Source organism: Petaurus breviceps, unplaced genomic scaffold (assembly GCF_028583685.1).
Source record: "Petaurus breviceps papuanus isolate PSGF00001 unplaced genomic scaffold, PetGlider_PUasm1.0 90842, whole genome shotgun sequence".
NCBI lineage: Eukaryota > Metazoa > Chordata > Mammalia > Diprotodontia > Petauridae > Petaurus > Petaurus breviceps.
In genome coordinates, this window is record NW_027187358.1 from 25,026,136 (window position 1) to 25,052,957 (window position 26,822).

The following is a 26,822-nucleotide window of genomic DNA, read 5'->3' on the forward strand; positions in this document are numbered from 1 at the left end:
CACTGGGGACGCCAAAAAAAAAAAAAGGCAAAAAAAGTCTCTGCTTTTAATGAGGGAAACAACATGTAAACAACTATAAACACACAAGCTATATGAAGGAGTCATGATTTCGAGATGAAGAGGGAGAGAATTCCAGGTATGAGGGACAGTCTGTGAAAATGCCTGGAGTTGGGAGATGAAGCACGGAACAGCAGGGAGGCCAGTGTCATTGGGTCATAGAATAAATGGGAAGGGGTGGTGTGGAACAAAGAATAGTAAGGTATAAGATAGAAAGGTAGAAAGGAGTTAGGTTATGAAGGACTTTAAAACCAAACAGAGGATTTTGTATTTGATCCTGAAGGCAATAGGAAGCCAATGATTTATTAAGTGGTGCAAGGTTGGGAGTGACATGATCAGACCTGCACGTTAGGAAGATCAATTTGACAGCAAAGTGGAGTGTGGAATAGAATGGGGAGAGGGAGAGACTTGAGGCAGGGAGATCAACAGCTTATTGTAATAGTCCAAGCATGAGCTAATGAGGGTCTACAGTAGAGTAGTGGCTGTATCAGGAGAATGAAGGGGATGTGTATGAAAAATGTTCTGAATAGAGTATTTGATAATGAGATCAGAAAACAAATAGAGAAAAAAACAACCTTTATTGGTATTTAACCATGTCACCTTTATAGTAAACAAGTATTATGGACTTTCTGCAACATGTTGAAAGATAACTAAGCTATTTAACAACAACAAAAATGCTCTACCTTTGTGGTCATATAAACGAAAGCTGAAGTTGAAGAGCAGCTTAACACCTTATGATGCACTTATTTTGACCAGTGATTTGGGGAAGAAAGTACATTTGCATTCCATTTTTGCTATTTTGATCATTGGCCAGCCAGTCAGAGCAGTAAGTAAATTCTGAGAATACTGTTTAGTAATGAGTAGAATAGCACGAGTTAAGAAGATAAATCTGGTGTATCCATGAGAGTACACATAGCAGTTAACAGGTGTGAATGGCTTTTGGGAACATAAACTTGCTGCTTATTCATTCCATGCTTCATTCCCTTTCTGCTGTATAGTGATTTTCATTAATAAGTTAGTATTTAGTTTATTGTGATGATTTTCATATTGCAGTGTCTCAATGAAGGAATAGGAAAATATTATGACCTACTCCAATAAGATAATTATTGTAACAAGATAAACGTTAGCTTTTTAATGAAAACCACTGGAGTTGCTGAATAAGATGATCTTCCCTTTCTAAAGTTTTTTAAGTGTTTTCTAAATTGCCTGTTTTAAAAGAGATTCATGAATAGTGAATATCTCTTTCTACCAGCCCAATTCCCATCAGTCTCTGATAATCAGGATGAGAGCTTAACTGGCACACTTCTGTTTCTAGCAGGGTGTGCTAATTAAGAGGATTTGACTGTAGAAAAAAAAAGTCTAGATTAAGATCAGATGTTAGCTGATATGATCTTGCCATGTGCATGGGTGACACCTTGGTAGAAAAGTTTGAAGGCTGCATTTTGCTCTATTAAGTCAAATGTTTTTTTGTGATAAGTAAACAGTAGTGAGGGCTTATATTCTTTATACCTGTATCATTTGTGTGACTATTGCCCTCACCTCTTCCACTGGACAAATACCAAGTGAGGCATAGAGCAGGGTATCATATGGTCACCAAAGTTATGACCATTGTCATCACTGATGTCTACCTCACAGTACAAATGGAAGAAGGATTCCCTGAATCCCTATAGGTGAATTTTCTAGATGTGCCTATTTTGGAATAATATTGTGGCAATTGCATCAAACTTTAAAGTACTGCAGTGCTTCCTCAGGGGAAAGGTCCTTTGTGGAACCATGGCTGCTTAGGACCAGCATATGAATCTATACCAAGTGAAGGCTAGAGTTACTAGCTGATGGATGAGGGAGGTAGATTAGACTTCTTTAAAATCCCTGTTAAAATCCTACCTCCTAAAGAAAGTCTTCTCAACCCCTCTCTATTCCAATGCTTTCCCTCAATTAATTATTTCCTATTTATCCTGTATATATCTAGCTTTATATGTGTGTGTGTGTGTATATATATATATATATATTTGTTTGTTTGCATATTTCCCTTTAGATTGTGAGCCGCAGGAGGGCAAGAACTCTTTTTTTGCCTCTTTTTGTATCCTAAACAACTGAGCGCAGTGCCTGGTTCATTGGTTGGTTGTTGTCCTTCATTCTTGAAGAGGACCAAAATGACGTCACTGTATTGGGGTCAAGGCACAGTGTGTCCAATTGTTGCTAATTAGACCAGTAGGAGCCCAGAAGACTCTATCCCAGGTCAGGGTCAGATAATCCATGTGAGCATTTGTATAGGAGATATCTAAATTTGTGTATCTCAAATTTCTTTTGAACTACTGCAGTTCTTCTTTGCTCATAGAGCACAGTGCCTTCTTTGATGTGGACACACTGTGCTAGTCCTATGCCACTGTCTCCTGTGTCTTACAATCAATTCCAGAGTTCTTCAGGGAGACCTTGAAAGTGTCCTTGTATCACTTCTTCAGACCTCCATATGAACTTTGAGTGAATTCTCCATAAAAATAGTCTTTTAGGCAAATGCACACTTGACATTTGAACAACATGGCCACTCCATCAGAGTTGTGCTGTCTGCAGTATTTTCCTGGCAGTTCAGCTCAAGAAAGGACCTAGGTAAGAACAGATGATCTTCAGAATCTTCCTAAGACATTTCAAATGGAAGTGATTCGGTTTCCTGGCAAGGTGCTGGTACACTCTCTAGGTTTTACAGGCACACAGCAGTGAGGTGATCACAGCAGTTCTGTATACCTTCAGTTTGGTAGGCAGCTTATACCTCTTCTCTTCCACACTTTCCCTTGGAGCCTCCAAACACTGAACTAGCTCTGGCAGTGCAAGCATCAACCTCATCATCTATGTGTCCATCCCTAGAAAGTATACTTCCAAGGTAAGGGAAATAATCCACAGTATTCAGAATATCTCCTTTTGCTGTAACCAGTGGTTCCATGTATGGATGGTGTGGTACTGGCTGGTGGAGAATCTGTGTTTTCTTGGTGTTAATTGTTAGGCCAAAATTAACACAAGCAACAGAGAATCAATCCATACTTTGTTGTATTTCAGCCTCGGGCTGCATGAGTGCACAGTCATCTGTTAACAAAAAGTCATGTACCAACTCTCCCTCCATACAGTAGGTCCTTAATAGATTTTTATTAAATTTTTGAATGATTTTAATTGTAACCCATTCAAGAGGGCTAGTAATAATGACTGCTCTTTGAGCCTGACCTTGAAACTAATTCCAACTCTAATTGTATGATATCCTAAGCCACATCTCTCCATATTTTCCACAAGAATGATATGAAATGCTTTACTCAAAACTTTGCACATGCCCTTCTATAAATCCTTTATGTGGTCCACCCACTAATGTCTAGTTTCCTTGCTATCGTTTGGGTACTAGTAGAACATGAATTCCATCTATTACTTTATCCCTCATTTTCAACACAGGACTGATTCACTTTCTTTTTTTCCCTCAACTATCTCTCAGGTAACATCCTTTACACTACTTCTGTTGGGAAATTATTGCTGCCTATTTTCACCTGCTATGTGATAAGGGCTTCTAGAGAAAAGAACAGTGTAGAATTGAATTGGTTAAATATAAGATAGAGATTAGAAAGGGAGGAACATAAAATCAGAACAGGGTAATGCCTGAGGGTTGGAGGGGATTATAGGTCTCAATAAAGTTTGGTTTGGAGTACAATAGCTTTGGAGAGGGGTGAGGTATACATAGAGATAGAATGATAGTTGGTAATGGTCTGATAGAGGAATATAAGAGATTTTGTTGAAGGAAGTGGAACACTCATGGGTATGATAACATCCAGAGTGTGATAATAATAGGTCCCTTTTCTATTTCTCAGTGATTTCATGAGGGTAAAATTATGTGTATATAAGTATGCATTTGTGGATGTGTATACATACATGTGTGTGGCATGTAAATGCTTAGTAATGCTTGGTGCCTGGCTAACTCACTGGATCTTTGATTTCATCAGTGGAGGAGCTCCCTTTTTGGAAACTTTATTAGTACAGATCATTAACTCAGAGTCTTCGGGGGGTGAGTGGGGCCACTTACTAGCAAAATGACTTACTCAGAGTTACTCAATTATTGTATGTCACAAACAAGACTCGAGCTCAGGCATTCCTGACAAATGTGGCCCTCTATCTACTATGCCAAGCTGTCTTAAATGTACATATGTGAGTGTGTCTACATATTTATACAAATACTTATAAAGAATTGTTAGGCAAAACTTCAAATAAATGATAAATGAATAAATGCACAAATATTCAAAAATTTTAAAAAACAGATAACTAATGACAAAGAGCAACATGGATACAACTTCAGTCCCTCCTCAGGGAGGGAGCTGCTGCCTGTGTAATATTTACTTAAACAATTTTCATAGGATGCTCACCTTCATTATTTTAACATTCTCCTTTAACTACACACAGGTTCAGATACCTGCCTTCCCTCTTCTACACCTTCTGTCCCCAAAAGGGGGCCTTTTGATATAAAATCCTACTGATGGGGGTGACTAGATGGGCACAGTGAATAGAGCACCAGCCCTGGAGTCAGGAGGACCAGAGTTCAAATCCAACCTCAGACACCTAACACTAGCCATATGACCTTGGGCAAGTCACTTAACTCCAATTGCCCTGCCTTACCCCCTCCAAAAAGAAAAGGAAAAACATAAAATAAATAAAATCCTATTGCTGAAATTCTAAAGACAACAAGAAGAAAAAATTCCAACCGTGTAAGAAAAGGAGAATTTCCGGAAAAGACCAATGTGTATGCACAGAGAATTCACCAAACAAATTAGATTTTTTTTTTTGTAGATATGTATAGAAGATGGAGCAATAAAAGTAAAAGGGGATGAATACAAATACCTGATACTACATTGTAAAAATAGTGTCAGGAGCGGGCCAAAGCTCAGAATGAGCCAATGCTTGAGAGGAAGGCTAAGGACCACAAAAAGAGTGGATGTTGTTGTGTTTAGCTATACTAGGAAAAAGGGGGGAAATCCCTCCTGGAATGGACAGATGGATGTGATTGCTGAGATACTATCAGTATTACCTGAGAGAGAAAGAAGAGATTGGGTGATGTATAGTAGTATTGGAAAAGGGTTTTTTTTTTCCTTTGAGGAAAGAGTTCCCAAATTATTGGCAAGTGAGCTTGGCCTCAATTCCTGGCAAAATTCTAGAACAGATTATTGAATGAATAGTTTGTGAAAAATTTAAAAAAGTTGTGTTTGGTCCGAGAGTCAGTATGGTTTCATCAAGACCTGGTCATGTAGTGCCTAATTAAGTTATTTTTAATGAGTAGAACAAGGTGATCTTTTACACATAGTTTATCTATATTTTAGCAAAGTGATTCAAGTATTTCATGCTGTTATTTTGAGAGAGAAGAATGTGTGGCATAGGCTGTCATACAATTAGATTCTGAACTGGTGAAAGGTGGGAAGAAGGGCTCTACTGAGTGCCCCAGGGCATCTATTTAACATTCATGTGCATATGCATATATGTGTGTGTGTGTGTGTATCCTTAGATAAAATCATAGATGAGCTGCTTACAAAATCTGTAGATCACATAAAGCCAGGAGGGATGGCAGACACACTGATGACAGTCAGTATCCAAGATCATCTGAACAGGATAGGACATCGAATTGAACATAATATAATGATATTTATTAGGGATAAATGTTAAGTCATATGCTTTGGTTTTAAACTCAGGTTTCACAAGTATAAGAAAAGGAAGGTATTGTTGGGGCCAGTTTTTCTGAAAAAAGAACTAGAAATGGGGTAAGTCAGTATGAATCAAGAGCTTTATATAACAAGGTAAAAAAGCCAGTGCCATTTTGGGATCATTATGAGGAGGCATGATTTCTAGTCATAAGGAAGCAACAATTAATTCCACCTCTGGGTCAGATCAAATGAACATTATTATGTTCAGTTTCAGGCATCCCCATCTTAAGAAAAACATCAATTATTAAAATGAAGAGAATCTACAGGAAGGCAGCTGTGATGATAATGGACCTTGAGGCCATGTTATATGAGGATCAGTTTGAAGGAACCAAGAATGTGACTCAAGAAAAGATTTGGAAGAGGGTGGGGCCAAGGGAATTGGGGAGGAAGGGGATGATCTCTTCAAGTGTCTGAAGGGCTATCACGTGGAATTGAACTTGTATTATTGACTGCAAAGGGCAAAATCAGGACTGATGGGTCAGAGTTGTAAAAACAAAAATTTAGAACTGATAAAGGAAGAATCTTCCTAACAGAACTTTCCAAAAGTGGAAGGAGCTACTTCAGACAGTAGTAGGTTCCCCCTCATTTTTCATGCAACCACTTACTAGCTATGTGACAATGGGGATTGTTTTGAGGTGTGTGTAGGTTAGACTAGATGACTGATGAGGTCTCAGCCAACTCCAGATGTGATTCTGTATTTTTGATGGCAGGGTTTCTTTCCTGGAATCTTGAAGGCTGTGGTAGTAGAATGTACCTCTGTCAGAGTCTACCATGCTTGAAAGACATTGAAGTCCCATCCCTGGGACAGTAGAGCCATCTCTGTGTAGAGAAGCTCATTAGATGATAGATTTTTTTTTTTGTCTTGGCTGCTCATGAAACAGTTTTAATAGGATTTTGTCCACCTCTAATGGAATATGCTAGGTCTCAGACAAACTTTGGCACCAGATGCAGAGCTGGGATGAGTTGGTAGAAATAGCAGAGGAGGAGATTTTTGTTCCAATTAAGGAGACACTTCCTAAAAGTTGGCACCACCCCAAAATGCATTGGCTTACTTTAAGAAAGTGGGGTCCTCCTTACTAGAGTTCTCCAAGCAAGAACTGAACGACCATGTGTTGGATCTGTTTTAGGGGATACTTGTTCAGGTATGAGCATGAGGCAGCTACTTGGAGTCGGGCAGACCTGAATTTATATTCTGTCAAAAGGATTATTAGCAGTATGACTTCTAGGAGAGTCACCTGATCTCTGCCTCAGGTTCCTCATCTGTAAAGTGGAGACATTAATGCTGCTCTTTAGTTCTTTTTCAGTCATCTCTCACTGTTTGTGATCCCTTTGGGGTTTTCCTGACAAAGATACTGGAATGATTTGCCTCTCTAGCTCATTTTACAGTTGAGGAAACTGGGGCAAAAAGAGTTAAGGGATTTGCCACAGGGTCACACAGCTGGTAAGTGTTTGAGGGCAGACTTAAACTCAGGAAGAGAAGGCTTACTGACTTCAGATCTGGCACTCTATCTACTTTGCCCTAGCCACCCTGCTGGAGACATTAATAACAGCTACCCTATTGTGAGACTCCAATGAGAAAACATTATAGTGCTTTGCAAACCTTAAAACTCTAGATTAGATGGTCACTGAGGTTGCATCTGATATTAAGATTCCATGATTCTGTCAAGTGTAAAGAGAGCTGAAATAGGCATAAAAGAGACTTGTGTTCCAATTTGGTTTCTTGTAACTAGCTCTGTCTCCTTATTGGCTTCAGTTCCCTTAATGGGGGCTGGGGGGGGAGGTAGGTAATCAAATGATCTTAAAATCTTTTGTTGTAATGTTCTCTACTTCTACAGTTTATTCACAATTCTACTAAAAAAGCTTCAGCTTTAATTTATCCAGAAGACTTTTTACATAATAGCAAATGAGTTGGAGGATGTTTGGGAAGAACATAGCAGTAAGGAAGCAATGACATTTGTGGAAAGAATGGAGTTCAAGAGAGAAATTAAGGCTAGACATGCAGACTTGGGAGGTATCTTTGTAAGAGAAGTAATTTGACCTATGGAAGCTAATAAGATTAACAGAGGACAGTTTAGAGAGAGAAAAGAAGACCCTAGGCAGATCTGTAATCTTAACCTTCCTCTATCTCTATTTCTGGTGCATATAAACAGGCGTAGTTCTTTCTCTATCCTAAAAACAATCTTAAAAAAAAATCTGTAAAGCCAAGCATTAGCATCTTTCCAGAGGACTACTTCTGTGAACAGCTTTCAAAGTTCTGATTACACAGTATAGTGAACACTCTATTTATTCAATAATAAATCAGAGCAAAACATTTATAGTAAATTAAGGTACAGCATTCACAATGTTACAACTTATCACAGAAATAGCCACATAGTTTTCACCTCAGTGGTCACATGGTTTTGAACAAAGTACAATCATTTAGTCAGTCAGTCACTTAGTAACTCAATCATTCCATCAACTCAATCATTCCATCATCCTTAAGGAGGCTTGCCTCCTTAAGGGTTACAAAATACAAAAATCAAAGTTCTCCACTTATGGGGCACACTAAGTTATAATATCAGTCACCACTTAGCACTCTCTTAAGGAGTAGTGTAAAAATACATGGGCCATCCACCTCTCAGTCACAAATAAGTTACAATTTCAAGGTCATAAGTAAGTTACAACTTCAGTCAGTCACTACTCAGTATCCATGGAGAGATTTCTTCATCTTGACCTGAGGTAGGCTCTCAGATTCCCTGGATCCCCTTCTATGGTCCTAGCTCCTACCTGGATTCACTAAACTGTCACCTGGGTTCAAAGGCAGACAGTTCCCAGCTCCTTGTCCAGCTGTCCATGTAGTCCCTGTTCCACACTGAAGCTCACAGTGTCCAGTCCACCTTAAATCCTTCACAGTCTCTGTTTCCAGGAAGTCAAGGCTTAACAAAGCCACAAAAAGACAAAATACCGACACCACAGTCATGCTTCCTCAGTCTTTGACAGCTCCAGCTGGTCCTCAGAAATTCTCAGCAGCTTGACTGGCCCTTGGACTCAACAGCTCCAGCTGGCCCTCAGACTCCGCAGAAGTTTCAGCTGGTTCTCGGAATCAAAATCACTTCATCCAGGTTCTCAAAATAAAAATCACTCTCTCCAGCTGGGGCCTCTCTTCCGCAGCCTCCAGAACCTGGCTCCAAGAAGATCTGTCTGACCCTGCAGGGGCTTCTCTTTATATACACATACACGCGGCATTAGCTCCTTCCAGTTTCAGCCATTTCCTGTTTCAACACCTTCCTGTTACATCAACAACAGGGTTTCATACCTTCTGTTTCTTTAACAGAAGCTTGATTAATTACTAAGTGCTAAGTACCTGTTATCTTTGCCAATACAAAGTGATTAAATTACATTATTTACACCATCTACTTCTAGAGACTATGTCTCTGTTGTTCTTAACTCCTAATGTTCTAAAATGTAATTTAAACTAGTTCCCTAACTATGTCACCACCCACCCTACTCCTCAACCCTGTTCAGTATGGCTCTATACCATTAGAATGTAAGCAGGGACTTTGAAGGCAGAGACTTTTGCCAACCTGTATTACCAGTGCTTAGCACAGGGTCTGAAACACAGTAGGTGCTTAATTAATGCTTGTTGATTCATTGCTTCATGACCTTTCTTTTTAGACTTTAGTATAATTGGCTTCTTCTTTAAACACCTACTCCCAAGAAATCAAAGCTATCTATAGTCATACGAAAGAATACTCTTAATCACTATTGATTAGAGAAATGCAAATCAAAACAGCTCTGAGATATCATATCACACTTGTCAGATTGGCTAATATAACAAAACAGGAAAATGATAAATATTGGAGAAGATGTGGGAAAATTGGAACACTAATTCATTGTTCGTGGAGTTGTGAACTGATCCAACCATTCTGGAGATCAATTTGGAACTATGCCCAAAGGGCTATAAAAATGTTCATGCCCTTTGACCCAGCAATGCCACTTCTAGGGCTGTATCCCAAAGAGATCATAAAAATGGGAAAAGAACCCACATGTACAAAAATATTCATAGCAGCTCTTTTTGAGGTGGCTAAGAACTGGAAAAGGAGGGGACACTCATCAATTAGGGAATGGCTGAACAAGCTGTGATATATGAATATAATGGAATACTATTGTGCTATTATAAATGATAAACAGACAGACTTCAGAAAAACCTGGAAAGGCTCATGTAAACTGATGCTGAGTGTAGTGAGCAGAACCAGGAGAACATCGTACACAGTAATAGCTACAGTGTGTGATGACTGACCTTGATAGACTTAGTCCTTCTCAGCAATGCAAGAACTTAAAACAATTCCAAAGGACTCAAGATGGAAAATGCCATCCACATCCAGAGAAAGAACTATGGAGTCTGAATGCAGAGCGCAGCAGACTGTTTTCTTTTGTTGGTTTTTTTTTGTTTAGTTTTTTTCATTCTCATGGTTCCTCCCATTAGTTCTAATTCTTCTATACTACATGACTAATGTGAAAATATGTTCCTATTAAGGAATGTATATGTAGAGTCTGTATCAGATTGCATGCTGTTTTGGGGAGGGAGGAGGAGATGGAGGGGAAGAAAATTTGAAATTTATGGAGGTGAATGTTGAAAACTAAAAATAAATTAACTTAAAAAAAATAAACACCTCCTCCCTTGGCTCCTGTGGCATGTTCTCCCCTAGTTTTCATCCATGCCTCTGATTGTTCCTTCATGTTCCTCTTCTTAGGCCCTTCTGTGAGGGTATCCCCTAAAGGTCTGATTTTGTCTTCTTTATACTTTCTCCCTTGGCAATTGCATCCGCTCCGATAGTTTAAATTATTGCTAATTAGTCTATTGAGTGTCTTCACTCAGATACTCTGCTGGAACTGCAAACTTAACATGTCTAAAAACTGAACTTAGCATCAGACCTTCACCTCCCTGCCCTGAACAGCAGCAAGAAAAAATGACAAAATCTGTTCATCTTCTTACCTTTCCTGCTGCTCCTCCAAGTCACCAAACCTTGAAACTTACACGTTTTCTAGGACTCTTCCTTTTCCTTCATCTCATCTGTTGAATTAGATGCTAAGATTTATTGATTCTACCTTGATAAAATCTTGCATCTATCATCTTCTTTTAAATTATACTGCCTCTACTTTAATTTAAATCCTCATTAACTTTTTCCTAGGATGTTGTAATTGTCTCCTCTCTGTTCTCCCAGTCTATTTGTATGGTCTAAATATGCCATCTGCTGCTCAGAATACTTCCGTGGCTCCCTATTGCCTGTAGGTTAGATGAGAAACTCCTTAGTGTGGCATTTATTGACCTTTACAATCAGACTCCAATCTATCTTTTCAAGTTTTCTACTGCTCTCCTTCCTTTCAGACAAACAAGCATTTATTAAGCACCTACCATGTGCCTTGTGCTACAGTAGGTGCTAAGGATACAAAGACAAAACCAAAAATACCCTTGTCTTCCATGAGTTCACATTCTATTGGGGAACATTCCACATTTCAGGTAACATTGCGTTCTCCCACTAAGAATTCACTTGACCATTCCTGCCTTGCCAAATCTGATGGTCTTTTCTTAGTCCTCATCCTTCTGCCATATTTCTTCATACTGAAGACCATCCTCTCTCTCCTCTCTCCATGCTCTCTCCTTACTAGATTTTCATGGCACTGCCCTGCCTTACATCTCTAAGTGCTCCTCAATCCCTTTTGCAGGTTGTCATTCATATTCTGCTCCCTAAATGCCAGCATTCCCCAAACTTCTATTTAACTTTTAGATCCCTTCATAACCCAGTACCAATCTAGCTTTTTAGCCTCATTATTTATTATTACTTATCTTGTCCTTATCTTGTACTCTTGCATGTAGCAAAATTGACATCCTTTCTGTTCCTCACAGAAAGCATCCCATGACCTGTGTCCTTGCTTGTGCATTGGCTGACCCCTAAGCTTGCACTGTATGCCTACTTCACCTCTGTCTCAATGGAGGCCTGTCTGCTTTCAAGTCATTTACTCAAGCATCATATTCTCCATGAAGCACATATTGATACTCAACTGCCTAGCACTCACCCTCCCACATTCACTTGTATTTAACCATTTCATATATATTTTTATATCTATTCTTTATATATTTATATACATGTTTTCTTCCCCCCTTAGAATGTAAGCACTGTGAGAACAGGATTTGTTTCATTCTTTGTATTTGTATCCTCTGCACTTAGCAGTATCTGGGTCATGGGAAGCTCTTCACAAATACTTGTTGAGCTGGGTGATGCAGCGTACAGAACGCTGGGCCTGCAGGCAGTTAGATCTGAGTTCAGATCCAGCCTTTGACATTTATTGACTGTGTGACTCTGGACAAGTTACTTAACCTCTGTTTGCCTCAGTCTTCACATCTATCTTAGTAAAATCTTGTAGCCATCATTTCATTTCCAATTATATTGCCTCTCTTTTAATTTAAATCTTTGTTAATGCAGTTTCCTCATTAAGTGAGATTTTTTTTTAAGTGCTCTGCATAGTGCCTGGCAGGTGTTGTATAGATGCTTATTCCCTTCTCCTCTTCCTCTTCCATCTATAAAATAGGAATAATGGTACCTCTTTCTCAGTGTTATTGTGAGGATCAATTGAGATGTTGGCAAAATGTTTAGCACAGTGCCAGGAACATAGGAGGTGATTAATAAATGTTTGATTGATTGATTAATCCCACATGTCTGCCTACTGAAGTCCTTCTCTTCCTTTCCTGGCTTAGGTGCTTATCTTTTCCATCAAGATGTTCTTGAGCTGCCCTTCCCCCTTACCCCAAGCTGAAAGTGAATGCTCCCCCCTCAGATTAGTTAGAGCACTTTGTCTAGACCTTTCCTTTGCTTTCATGACATTCTACCTGGTATCCTCCTTTATCGTAAACATTTTATTCCCCCTATCAGATTGTAAGCTCCTTACGGACAGGGCCTCTGTTGCTTTTCATTTGTCTTGAATGGTTAATATTTGAAATTTAATCAGAGGCTTCCTTTAAAAGAGAAGTTCCCAGAGTACATTTAAAATGATTCAATTTTTTTTTAAGTATGCATGTTTGCATATAGCTGCTTTTTATAAGGGTTAACTAACTAGGATCTAACTATAAAGGTAATACTTATAGGGGATATCTGTACATCAGTTAGGCAAAGCAATGGGCATCTATACTGTTAGAGTGCCTAGTTCAGTGCTCTTTGCTAAAATAACGATTTCATCATGATTTCACACCCACCCTGACAATTGTAGCCCTCCAACTATTTCTTACTCTGTGTAATTCCTTTCTATATTTTACCATTTGTTCTCCATAGCGGATCTATCTGGTGACATTTAGACTTGCCTCTCCTTATTGTATCTTAGGGGTACCATTACAATCAAAACAGATGACTATCCATCTGTTATCTTTCATTTTTATTTCATGACCAACCTACCTCCTTTTCTGGTCATGTCCCCAGTGATGCCTTTTAGGTCACTTCTCATTGTTTGTGACATACTTACTGCCTTCATCATGGCTCTTTCCACGGTCCTTTGAATTATTTGTACCTGTAACTCTTCTAAGATGGTGGTGTTCCATGTAGAGAATGGGACTCCACAGCCTTTTTTGACCACATACTTTTAAGGGGGTCTTCAGTCTTAGAAATAAACAAATAGCCACACTACAGAAACAATTCATTCCAGTGACCAACTATTCCAATAGTTTATATTTCCTTGGGGAAAAGAGAACAGTGATTTCTAGGACCTCAATACAGAATAGTATTAGACTAAAAAATAAAGGAAACTCAAACCTCATTTTCTGTTGTATCCTAGCTAGCTAACTAAGCATGCTAACGGATTACTCTTTTTTTTTCCAGATGAAAATTTCTCCTAATATAATGTTAGTTTTTTCATAGCTCTATTAAAATTAAAGTAAGAAAACTATGTTTTCTTTCTATAGATATTAATTGTACAATGCAGGTTCCCCTGCCTTAATTCGGTCCTCAGGCGGTCGCCTCATTAAACTTCAATTCCAACACTAAAACTTAAAGAAATAGTAATGTAGCATTTAAAGGAGGAAAAACAAAAGTTGATTGGCTTCTTTTTTATCTTGGGCAGCCTTCATATATGTCCCTTGGAAAATACTATTTTCTGACGATGGGTCAGAATAATTGTCTAGTCAAAACAGCTCTTCATTCAGTGATGCTGTAGCTATAAAACCAACTCCTTTTTTTCTTTCTCCAGATTAATCTGAGAAAAATTCACTTGGATTGCTTTCTGACTTCTAACAATCTATATTCTGTTTGGAGATCCTGCTTGCAATTCTGACTTACTTGCAAAGATAACAGTGATGATATAGATTGGTCTGCAAGGCCAGAAGTCCTGCATTGATGTTCCATTCTTACCCATAGACAGCTTGATGGTGTTTTTTGAAGAGTCATTGCTTTTTACAGTGTGTCCACTGTTTTTATGTTTCTTGTTAATAGGAACTCATATAACATTATGTTTAAGTTAAAAAAAAAAAACAACCTTTCCAGTTTGCTCTCCCTCCCCCTTTTGTCATACGTATATGTTGCAGAGAGGGGGTCTGGGGAGAGACATGGGTCTTCAGTATGAGGACAGATAAAAGACAACATTGCATTTTATGATGTCTGGATGCCCACCTGGAGGGAAAAGAGCTTAGGAACAAAATAAAAAAAAGCAAAAAAAAATCTAACAGCCCAGAAATAAGATATGACTATGGTGAAAGAAGGATTTAAATGGGGAGGTTAGTTGTTATAGCCCCCAGTTGTATGTATTTTATCCTAAGGCACCATTTGGCTTAATAAAATGGAGATCTAAGGCTGTCTTTAACCTATCAGTTTCTTAAGACTTAATTATAAAGGTTATACTTTCAGAGGACAAAAGCATTATTCATTTGTCTGTTCATGTCTTCCAGGTTTATCTTGCAGATTATGGACTTTCCTACAGATATTGTCCCAATGGGAACCACAAACAGTATCAGGAAAATCCTAGAAAGGGCCATAATGGGACAGTAGAGTTTACCAGCTTAGATGCCCACAAGGGAGTAGGTAGGTTTCTTTTTTATTATTTTATTTCAGGAGTGTGATTACAGAATGAGTAATCAGGCTGCATAGTCCGTTTCAAGAGGGGTGAGATTTTGAGCATTGGTGAGATTGCATCAGAAGGTGTGAGCTACTGTTATGGCAGTGAATATCACTTCTGGCAGTGGAAAGAACTGGAGACTGATAAGTTTTGCTTATGTAAGTGAGAAGGGGCTAGAGCTGTGTATACCAAACAAAACGTCATGTGCAATTTGTATAGGAATTCATTGGCTTGCACTAGTAAACGCAAAGGGCAGGAATTTTGTAATTTCTATACTATCAGAAATTTTACAGGCCCAGTAAAAAGTGAATATGTATAGAACTGTTCCCATTTTTTTGGTAGTCTCCATGTCAGAGTATTTGAAGATATTATCTCTGAATGGGAGGGGGGGAAACCCAACCTTTTCCAAAACTAGAAAGTGTTAACTTTTGAAAATCTGTTCCAGTCGCCTTTCATATATCTTACTTATTTAAACTCACTTTGATGGTATCGGAAACACATTTGCAGGTAAATTACATACATAGTCCTTTTATTGGATATTGATTGTACTGCCTTGCATTCCAAGGCAGACTTAATTCAACAATTCCCTAATTAGTTAAAGTCATAACCTATGTCTTGTATTCATTTACCATTAATTAAACCTTAGCTGTTTATTACACTGCAGTCCAAATCCAATAGCAGACCCATAGAGCCATGGAAAAGGGAGTGGGAGGTCAATATTGAAAATATATGGCACCAAGTTCCACTGATGGCTGCCTTGTTCACAATCAATGTGGTCAATGCAACACAACTTTCTTAGTTGCTATGTCAGCAAGACAAAAAGTCAATTCGAATGTTATGCTAGTGGAAAAAATGGCAATTATTGAAAAACTTTGGCTTGCAAAAAATATTGTCTTTATAAAGTTTTATTTTAAAAAAATGTTTTCAAATATACTAACCCAATTGAAGTGGTATTTTGTTACCCTTTTGGAAAGGACTACAGTGTCACTAATTACAATTAGAAACTTGCACTTGTTAATAGCTGCTGAACTGTTACCTTAAACTAATACTTTCTAACGAGTTTTAGTTGGCACAAACAACTGTGTATTATTGCCTTTTCTATTAAAAGGACCATTGACCATGTAATGTAGAGGGTCTTGATAATTTGCCAGAGCTATTAAAACCCATGGTAGTTTAAGGTAGGCCAATGGAAAAATGAAATAAGATTGTCAGCTGTATTTTCTTCCACCAAGGAAGTGTTTTCAGGGTAATTTTTTTTTTCTTTTTGGAAAGACTGGGTCTCCCTGTGTAGCCCAGGCTGTGGAAGTACAGGGACCACTCATGGGCCTCGTCCCACTGTTATTGACACAAGAGCTTTGATCTACTCTATTTTCTAACATGAGGTAGTTCACCTCCCCTCTCCACAATCCCCAAGCCTAGTGGTCCCCCGTTCCCTGGAGCTCACTATATTGGTGCTGGATTTATGGAAAACACTCAGTTTACCCCACTACAGTTCAGAAATCCAGAACTAAACCACCAGCCTTAGTCTACCTACCCAGTGGCAGGAATTACAGGTGTGTATGACCATGACCATGCCCAACCCAGGGTAAATTTTCAAAAGTAGGAACCCATCTTTTTTCTCTGAATATAGAATAAAGAAAGCTACTGTTTTTCACTCAGGTAGGATTAAGTTTGAAAAGTAATAATTATTTATGTATTTGCCTCTACATACCATCTCTCAGGTGGCCAATAAATGTATCTTAATTTAGATTTTTCATACCTAATGAAAACCACTTACATAATTAAGTTTTAATCCAACTCATATTCATATTTTTAAATGTTTACTGATAGCTTTTTAGGTTAAAATTTTTTTCTGCCTAAATTAGTTACAGATTGTATTTATCTTTTGCCAGATTATTGGCAGAGTGAGACTTTTGGGAGGAATTTAAGACATTTATCTCACATCACATCATTCACTGTAACTGGAAATTTTGTGTCTCCTGAGCTGGCATTATTTTGGTAATATAACCATTCTACAATATGATTGGCTCAAGTATTTCACCTATCTTAACTGAAACCACTACAACACTGAGTTAATTGTGACTTTTGAACTATTTTCTCTTAATCACCCTCCTCCTTCCTCCAGTAAAAACCCATAAAACTCTAGTATGCTGTAGAACTTTCTGGCACCCTATAGCTAGCTAATTTTGTACCCAAGGCAAGAGTATAAAATTGTGCCACCTTACCTCAATGACTTGGCACTTTGGAGATAGTAAGTGTACACTTTACATTTTTTTCTACACTCTCCACCTTTTCACAGTGAGGTAAGTTTCCCATTTCCAGCTGGCAGTTTCCATCTCTGAAACTGCTCCTCTGGTGGTATTCCCTATTGGACGGGCCTAGGTTTGTGCCATGCCAGCTCTAACTGTATCATTCTTTTCCTCTAATGCTTGGGATTATGACCTGAATGAGCTATCTTTTATAAGAAAAGACAAAAAGTTTTTTTCCCCATTACCCAGTAAACTCTTGGGGTTATTTTTTTTCCTGGAAAATAATAAGTTTTGACAAATGGATTTTTGCATTTAGGTTCTTGATTTGCCAAGAACAAAATGAGGATCACCATTTCTTTAGCAAACTGATCAAATTCCTAATTTATTTCCTTCTTTATTAGACTTAACACATAGATATGATTTGCTTTAAGCAAACAGAACATATAGAACATCAGAATTTATTAGAAAGATAGATTAATCAAAATAAATTTGCAAAAAGATTCACCATAAGATTCAAAGTAGAAAGCTTCACTAGTCCATTTAAAATAGGATTTTATTTTTACAAAGTTTTAATGAATTCATATGTTGTACACAGTGTAGATGTAATATGCTTTCTTTCTCCTTTTTTTCCATTTATACTTTTTGTGCACAGTTCCCATAAAACTGTGATTTCTGCTTACACAGGCACAATGGAGACAATATGGAAGGGTTCAGAAGGTATCATCAAGGAAACAACAGTTTCTGAACTTACGTCATCACCCAGCTCTTTTTTGGATTTTTGCTTCGTTCTTTAGGCAGCTTATAGCATAGCCCAGTCCATACTTTCCCAAGAACAGACAACACAAAGATACAAAAAATGCACAAGAAAAGCCATGCAAGCAGTTCCTGATGATGAATTGTTCTTCCAGGAAATGATGTCTTCAGGCTTTCATGCCCTTCCTCCTGCCAAATATATTCTATAGCCATAATATCAAGGCCATTTTGGGGATGCTAGCCTCTCAGTTCTCACTGATTTTTTAGACTATATACAGCTAGCTTCTGAATAAGACAGGCATTACTGAGAATGAGTTTTTGACTTTGCATTTTAAAGCTTAGTTGCACTGCCTCCTTGATTTTACTACAAACTGGATGGGGTGCAGTCAAGTCAGAAATTTTTCATATCATATGATTGGTAGATACCAGCAATGTAGAAAAAACCACCAGTTTTTTTCATTTCATTTAGGGCATTTAGTTGGCATAGTACATAGAGCACATTTGAACACTGTCTTACATATTTATCAGATGTGTGGCCTTGAAAAAGTCACCTAACTTCTCAATCTCAGTTCATTATGTAGAAAATAGAGATAATAATGGAGCCTACCTCATAGGGTTTTTGTGAAAATAAAGTGAGATAATATGTGTAAAATGCTATTTATATGTTATCTAATATTATTATTTCTTAACCAGTTGTTATAGCAAAAGATAGACCCAGCTATAGAAAATGACAAAGAAAAATTACATTTTTTGACTTACACTAAATTAAATTAATGAAATTCATTAAGCCATACTGAGTTTTAAAAAATAAAAATATTTGCCTCAGACACTTAACATTTACTAGCTGTGTGACCCTAGGCAAGTCACCCCATTGCCTCAAAACAAAAATCAAACAAACAGAAAGAAAAAATGTTGAGGCTTTTTTTTTATTTGAAATTTCATTGACATATCTTGTATTTGTGCCTGTAGGTCAGACAAAAGAGATCCATAAATTTTTGTGACTGTAAATTGAATAATAGTAGTGTGCTGTCATGATTAGTATGCTGGAGTCAGAAAAGACTTAAATTCTGCTTCAGAGAGGTAGCTTTTTTAACCTAAGAAAGTCATATAGAATCTGTGTGCCTCAAGCAACTCTCTAGGTCCTATCTATTATGTCATAGATGGTTTGTCATCAGCATAGTCCCCATAAGGGGAAATCCTTAAATGCATTGGTTCACATCCTTAAAAATTTGCTTATCAGCTTTTAGTACAGTAACTATGTAGCTGAATCTGAGAGTAGCCTCCCCTCTACTCTGCAAACAAAGAAAAACCATAAAAACTTAATACATGTAAACAAAGAAAACTGTCAGAATATTTGATGTGCACCTGCTGTAAAAATTTGGAAATGTTGACATTGCTATGTTTGGTCAGACCCAATGAAATATTCCAGTTTCAATTTAGAATTAACTTATGAGTTGTCCATTTATGGTGATCTGACTAGAATGTCTAGTTTTTGCTGCTATTTGTAATGATGATCTAGGAACTGAAGCTCTAAACCTCATTTTTGTTTGGAATAATTGGGTTTTTATAATGAGGTAGCTTGTAAGAGGTGATTTTTGCCAATCAGCTTTTCCATCTGAGTGTCTTATCATTGAGTTAAAAAAGACTTCTTGGCTATTAGCTTGTTCTATTATTGCTGACAAAAAAAAAGAAAGATGGTATTACTGAAGCAAATCTTGTATATATTTTTAATCATGGATTATTCCAAACTTAATTCTTTTGTGTGACCCAAAGGTATTTTCTGAGGGGCTAAAGTGCTTCATTTCGTGTAAAATTAGAAGAAAAGACATTGGACTGAAATTTTTCCTTGTTCATTTTTTAATTTTTTTATGAAGCCCAAGATGTATAAACCATGCACCACTTCAGGCTTGTTGCTTGATAATTAAAAAGAATTATATCTGCGTCAAATGCACCTTTTTAAAATTTGTTACATTGTTAGTAGTGTTAAAAAGTAATATTTAGATCAATATGTCGTATGGATTTTTGTAGATTTTCTACTCACTGAGGCATGCAGTCAATACCTAATTTCTCTGGAGATATACTGCACTTAACATACTGAGCTTCTCTAAATACTGCAGACCTGTGCATTGAGCATGTAAGACCCGTTTTAATTTGCCATCATCGATGACCATAAGAAGAGTGTAAGCTATCTAAATTACATTCTTCTTAAAATACGTTGGCGCGCAGGGAAATTCAGGATAATTTTCCTTTTTACCCTAGGACGAAATGTTATGTACTGTATTATTATTGTTTTCAGTCACATGCTGCATATGCAGGATATCTAAATCCTAAAAGTGTTATTTCTTTCATGGCTTCCCTTCACTCGTAATCAAACCCTCAGATTTGCAGAATGTATGTGAAATAAACTGAAAATGTGTTTATATGTTTTAAAACCTGGAAAAATGACACGCTTTATGCTCTCTACTAGTTTTCTTAAATGGCAAATGACAAAAAAAATTAACCCCTTTCTTAATGAGGTGCCGTGCTCAGTTCAGACAGTAGCCAGTCAAATAGCATTAAAGTGGGCGGTTATGTCTACATGTAGATAAAATTGGCTGTTTTCCATAGTCTGTATATCAGCTCTAATAAAAAAAAAATATGGTGTCATACATCATCCAAGAAACAGCATTTGTTGTGGACACAGTTTTTCACTTTCCCTCTGCCTTCCCTCCTCTCCCCTCTAAAGATTTGGCATTTGGGGTTGACTTTTCAGTGTTGGCATATATCTTAAACCACATTTCTTTATACTCTTAGCAGAACTCTTTGGGTGATGTATTCATTCTACCAGACAAACTAGTGTAAAGAAAACCAAATCCCCTTACTTAGGCGTGTAGTCACTATTATTTCTGTGATGGATACTATTTATTATGAATATTACTAATAACAATACCTATGCTTCATTTGTAAGAGTTTACGTAAATTTTCCTTTGATACTCACAATAAACCTGTGAGGTAAGTGCATTATTGATTCCATTTTATAAAAATGATGAAACAGAAGCTTAGAGATAGCGCTGGACCTGGAGTCTGGAAGACCTGACTTCAAATATAGCTTGAAACACTCAGTTAGCGTATGACTCTGGGCAATTTCTATTTGCCTCACCTTTCTTACCTGCACAATGAAAGTAATACTAACCTATTTCTTTGAGTTTTTGTGAAGATAAAATGAAATATTTTCTAAGTGTTTTGCAAGACTTAAAGCATTATATAAATACTAGAGATGGTGATGGTGATGAAGTAAGCCAAGGGGCTGAGTTCATTTGAAGCCCACTTCTTGACTTTATACCCAGTGTACTCTTTACCACTCCATGCAACTTATATTCTTAAAGAGGGTAAGTAACTTGACCAGCGTTACCCAGGCAGAATGTGTCGGAGTCATCACTGAAAACCCAGGTCTTTCTGTCTCAGAGGCCATTATTCTTCTGCCTGGATATTACTGCATTTTCTGAAAGGGAGAGCAATATGCTATGCTTCAAATAAAGCATTAAACACTATCCTCTAAGAATATAAGTTGCAACATTACAGTTCTTTATCAGTGGCGGAGGAAGTGTTCACACTAGGGAGATCTTCCCACTGATGAAATCACAGATCTGGACTCTAGAAGTCAACACAAAAATGCTTAGCTCTTTACCATTCCACGCAGAACTTCATGAGCCCTGATTTCCACTTGTTGCTCAGATAGAAAAACAAGAAATTCCTTGCTCTTTTGATTTTCCACATGTTCATATCATCAGCCTCTTGGGGAAGGATTTCCTTGCTTTGGTTACCTTACTGTCCTTTTCTTTCATATATCAGTCATTTAGCAAGGAAGAAAATAAACATTCACATAGAACCTATATTCTAGGCACTCTACTAAACGCTTTACAAATACTATGTCATTTGAGGCTCACAACTCTTCAAGTTAGGTGCTATTATGATCCCCATTTTACAGTTGAAGAAACTGAGGCAGAGGGAGGTTAAGTGATCTGCTCAGGGTCTCACAGCTAGTAAATGTGTGTATCTGAATTTGAACTCAGGTCTTCTTGCCTTCAGGCACAGCACTGTATCCACTGTACTACACAGCTGCCTGAAGTAGATATTTTTCAATTCATACTATCTGTTAAATGATTTTTTCATGTGTCATAGTGTTATAATATACTGTAAGCAACAAAACTGGAGAAGGGCAAATAACAGCCACACTCTCTAATCAGCACCCTTATTCACTCTTCCCCTCTACACTCCAGTCAAGTAACTCTTCAGAGAAAGAAACTTTGTGGCATAGGAAGGCTTTTTATTGGTGATCTCACTTGGAATTTTAGACACTGGCACTCTGCCCACATCTTTGTCCAGAACTCATTCATCTTTGGACAGACAGGATCCCATAGGATCATAGATCTAAGGCTAAAAAGTACTCACTGTCATCTTACTACTTAGGAGAACAAGGCCTACAGAGATTAGAGTGACTTAGCCAAACTGGAATTTATCCTAGGTAGAATTTGAGCCAAGGTCCATCTCTGAATGTAGAACCAGTATTCTTTTCCACTGGGCTTCCATCTTCATATGCTTGAATGGAAGTAACAGTTTTTAGAATTTGTAAACCCAAATAATAGAAGTTCTGTCTTTCATTTTGTGTATACAAATGCTATTTCCCTCTCTCCCCGCACACCCCCTTTCCTGCTCCAAAGGAAATGGCTATGCTATTTAATTGGCATAGCATGAAAAACAGTAATAAAGTATCCCCCTGTAAACCTGGGGAACAATCTTCTGTAACTACACATAGTTTCAGTAAGAAGAGTAGTTGTATATATGGTGTATAGAGTATGAAATGTACATCTGCCATAAAATTATCCTAGAATTGCATTCCGAAGTAGAATTAATACTCACCCTTTCTCCTCTGCCAACTGGTGTCCATGAATTACATAATTATATATTTAGGTACTATTTTTCACTTGTATAGATACTTTAAAGAATTGGATTATCAGACTTTGAGAACCTCAAAAGTTTGCAAACTAGAATTGTTTCATATTAATAAGTTAAATATAAAAGATATACTAGCCTTAAAGAGAATCTATTCTTTTCTTTTTTTTAAGCAGTCGGGGTTAAGTAACTTGCTCAAGGTTACATGGCCAGTTATTTCTGGGTGTGGTGCTGAGTATCTGAGCCCGGATTTGATCCAGGTCATCCCGACACTGGAGCCAGTGCTCTTACTCGCTGAGCCACCTGGCCACCCCTTAAGCAATTGGGGTTAAGTAACTTGCTCAAGGTTACACGGCCAGGTGTTTCTGGGTCGGTGCTAAGTGTCTGAGCCCGGGATTCGATCTCCAGGTCTTCTCAACACTGGAGCCAGTGCTCTTACTCACTGTGCTACCTGGCCGCCCCAAGAATCTTTTCTTTTAGAAAGGGATGTTATCAACTGTTTTGAGAGAAGCTATAAGCATATCTGCCTCAGTTTTGAAAATTTACCAGATTTTTCTGAGAGAATGTCACAGATTCCAAGTTTGGATCTTCGGAATTTTTTTTTTTTTTTACTAAACTGTTGCATGAGTACAAGTGATTCAATTAATTATATAACCTCAACTTGAAAAGTTGATGCATTTTATGGCAAAGCATTTGTACTAAGGTTTTATTCTCCTATTAGATCATGAGGCCACTGTATTCAGGCATTGTGTATTATTGACTCTTCTATGCGTGCCACATAACTATGCATGCAGTAGGTGCTTAATAAATGTTTATGGAAGTTAAAGTTGAAAGTTGCAGTGTGTACCAAGGGACATTAAAGGGTAAGAGATGGCACATACCCACAAAGTGTGAAAAATATATGAAAGAGAAAAATATAACTTATTTATGATCTTTATAGTTTCTTTGAAAATAGTTCTCTAAAAAGCAGTGGGACCATTTATAAATTCTTCAAAATAACTATTTAAAAAATTAAACTTTACAACATTTCAGCTGTGATAATTCATTTTCAGGTTAACTGTATGTACTTGTCACTATGGGGATGTTTAGTCATAAGTAAGAATTTTTTACTTATAATTTATCAGGGATTTAAACCAGCCTTGCTTTTGTGAATGATATTCTTGCTGGCAAAAATCTTGACTGCAGAGGAATGCCTTTCTGAGGCATTTCTGAGCCTTTAACAACTCTTTAAAAAAATATAAAGTTTGAAGGGAAGAAGAAAAGAAATAATCATTGTTAGAATGTCTAGGGGCTCAGCTTCCCAAAAAGTTGTAACTTTTAAGTTTCTTCCCTTATCTATAGGTAGCAACTGCTTTTTTAATTCATTAATTCCCTCTTCAGTGATGATAGTGAGAGACTGTGAGGTATTATTTGTTTAAATGAAGGGTTTTTTTTTCCTTTTGAAATTCAGTGTCCACGATAGTAAAAAACACTCTAGCTCCGAAGTTAGTGTTAGTAGTATATGGGTGCAGGAGATCAGAAAATGGGCAAAAGACTGAAAATGTGAATGAGAATTTATTTTAATTAGGTAAAGCCAAACTATAATAGTGAAGTAAAAGTTAACTCTCCAGGCCTATTACCAGTTATGATAGATTGGTTTCAGAAATGTAAAAGACTTGTGATTACTTATATCAATTACTCCTTCAGTAGGGGGGGAAATAGGAACACAGAGGATGTCCATTCTATTTTCATATTGTTGACTTCTGCAAGAATCCACTTGCATATAGCCTGTGTCATCCAAACAGGTGACAGAAGTTCATTTTGTGGAAACTGGAGGATCTGAAATCAAAAGCACTGGTTTATATGGTGGTAATCTGGAATGGCCATAATGGAAAAAAGGCTTTGTGAAAACATCTGTATGAATGGAACCATTCCACTATTAATGGGAGATTTATTACTGAAGAAATCACTACAGAACAGCAAGTGGTAGAGATTGTGTTTTTATTTTAATATGAGAGCCAAGTCTTGCATTAGGACATTGTTGAATCTGGTGCAGAAAATAAATGATACCCGAGGGATCATGTAGCATTCTGCTAGATTGAAGGGCCTTGAATAATCCAATACTCTAATAGCAGTTAAGATAGAGTATGTGTAAGAGCTAATCTTGTCTTTTGCTTTTATGATAACTTATGTATAGTAACAAGAAACAGTTATGATGTGTTGGCACCATTGCTCTTAGTAGATGACTTTTTAAATTAAAAAATAAGTTTGCTAAGTGACTTTTCCAAATTTATTTAATGAAACCCCATAAAATATGATACCTGTTTACAGCAAGTTTAATTCATTGTATTATGTACAGCTCTCTGAGCTTATATGTTTCTGCCCAGATTAATTCTTATAGATATATAGCTTTAAATAGTAGCCCATTGTTCAAACCAACTTCAGAATAACTAGAAAAATAGTTGTTACTCTTGAGCATTTGTTCATTAATATGAGGATTTGTCAATCAAGTACCAAATAATTCTGTTACTGGTTTTGTCCCATTTCTCTAGATTGTGTCATCCCTCTTTGGGGTAGCAAAGTACTCTTGAAGTCATATGTATAATTTTGCTGAATCCCCTCAGCTTGTGTGGGGTACTTTTAGTAACCTGGAAATATTAATTTCTCCTTTTAATAAGGTGGGGTTTTTTGTTTGTTTTTAGGAAGAGATTATCTCAAAACTCCATATGTTGTAGCTGTAGTTTCTCACATCAAGAAATAGTTGGTGGTCCTTACTCCCTCTCTCTCCCACCACAATACCCCAGTAGTATGTCAGCTCTCCTTTTACCTAGAAATACACCTTACAGGATTCCAGAGCACCGTACCCTCATTCATGTCTCCATTGCAGCTTAGGCCCAGGCAAGTGTTTAGAAAAAGGTTCCGATGAGCCCAGGGTTCCCACTGTACACTAGATGGCAGTTTTGCCATTCCTTCTCCAGCTTCCACTGCTGCTTGTAGCAGTAAAGGAAAGGCCATCAGTGTTTAGTCTGCACTCAGAGGGTCTCTGCATGACCAATGCAGACCCCATGGACTTCCTGGAACATGTGTTAGTAATTTAGTTGCAGACATTTATTTCTTTGTTTTACTGCTTGGCTCTTTGAGAAAGTGTTGGTGCCGGGTTATGGGCTGTCTGGATCATGTCAGAGGCCATGGGGATCAAGTTCATGTGACAGGCCAGACTAAGGAAGGATGAAGTTGGAGGAGGTGAGGAAACTGACCCTTACTTTCAACAGCAACAAGTCACTGCCTGTCTGTGGACTGGGGCCAAGAGCCTGGGCGTTTTAGTTCTGCTCCAGCTGAACAAACAAAACACTTTTGCCCATTTGGCTTTTTCATATTTCATCCACAGTAGTTCAGTCAAAGCTTTTTCTATTTCTCAAGAAGTCCTTATCCTTCATCGTTCTTTCTCTCTCAATGCTTACTCCTTTAGCCCCATCTAGAAGAGGAGACCTTGAAATCCTCGGCTACTGCATGCTGCAATGGCTATGTGGGAAACTGCCCTGGGAACAGAACCTGAAAGACCCTGTGGCCGTCCAGACCGCTAAAACAGAGTACACACTTTTTAAGTATTCCATCATTTACAAAAGCAGGTTTGAAAGGAAACATCAAAGAAATCTGACATCCTGGAGAAGATCGCCTTTCACCCTACATGAAAGCTAAAGCAAATTTCTTTAATTAAAAAAATATTGTAAGAAGCATTGGGAAGATATAAACTCTGAGAAACCACCCATAAATGCACATGTAGATGAGCTCTATAGTAAGACATAAAGCAGTTTATTTGTTCCCTTTTTAGGGATTTCCAAAGCTTAGATTCTAAATGGTATTATTTTCAAGGTATAACATCTTCATATTAATATATACACAATTAAATGAGTATTGAGAATTTGGTATGGGTGACATTAACTGTGCCAAGCACCAGTGTTAACATGGGGACAAAATGAACCATTTATTGTTTTTCAACTGAGAATATCTGTCCTATTCTTGTGGCTTAGAGGAGCTGTTTTTTCTTTTGTAGAAAAAA

At 37.6% G+C, this 26,822-nt stretch overlaps 1 protein-coding gene across 4 annotated transcripts in view; it reads left to right on the forward strand.

The window, feature by feature from the left end:
* Positions 1-26,822, forward strand: part of VRK2 (VRK serine/threonine kinase 2) — a 92,761-nt gene that overhangs the window by 44,825 nt on the left and 21,114 nt on the right. For all 4 annotated transcript variants that reach the window (XM_069071767.1, XM_069071769.1, XM_069071768.1 and 1 more), the window contains 2 exons: positions 14,683-14,815; positions 26,232-26,352. In XM_069071767.1, the coding sequence (XP_068927868.1) occupies positions 14,683-14,815; positions 26,232-26,352 (254 nt within the window). The remainder of the gene's footprint in view (positions 1-14,682; positions 14,816-26,231; positions 26,353-26,822) is intronic.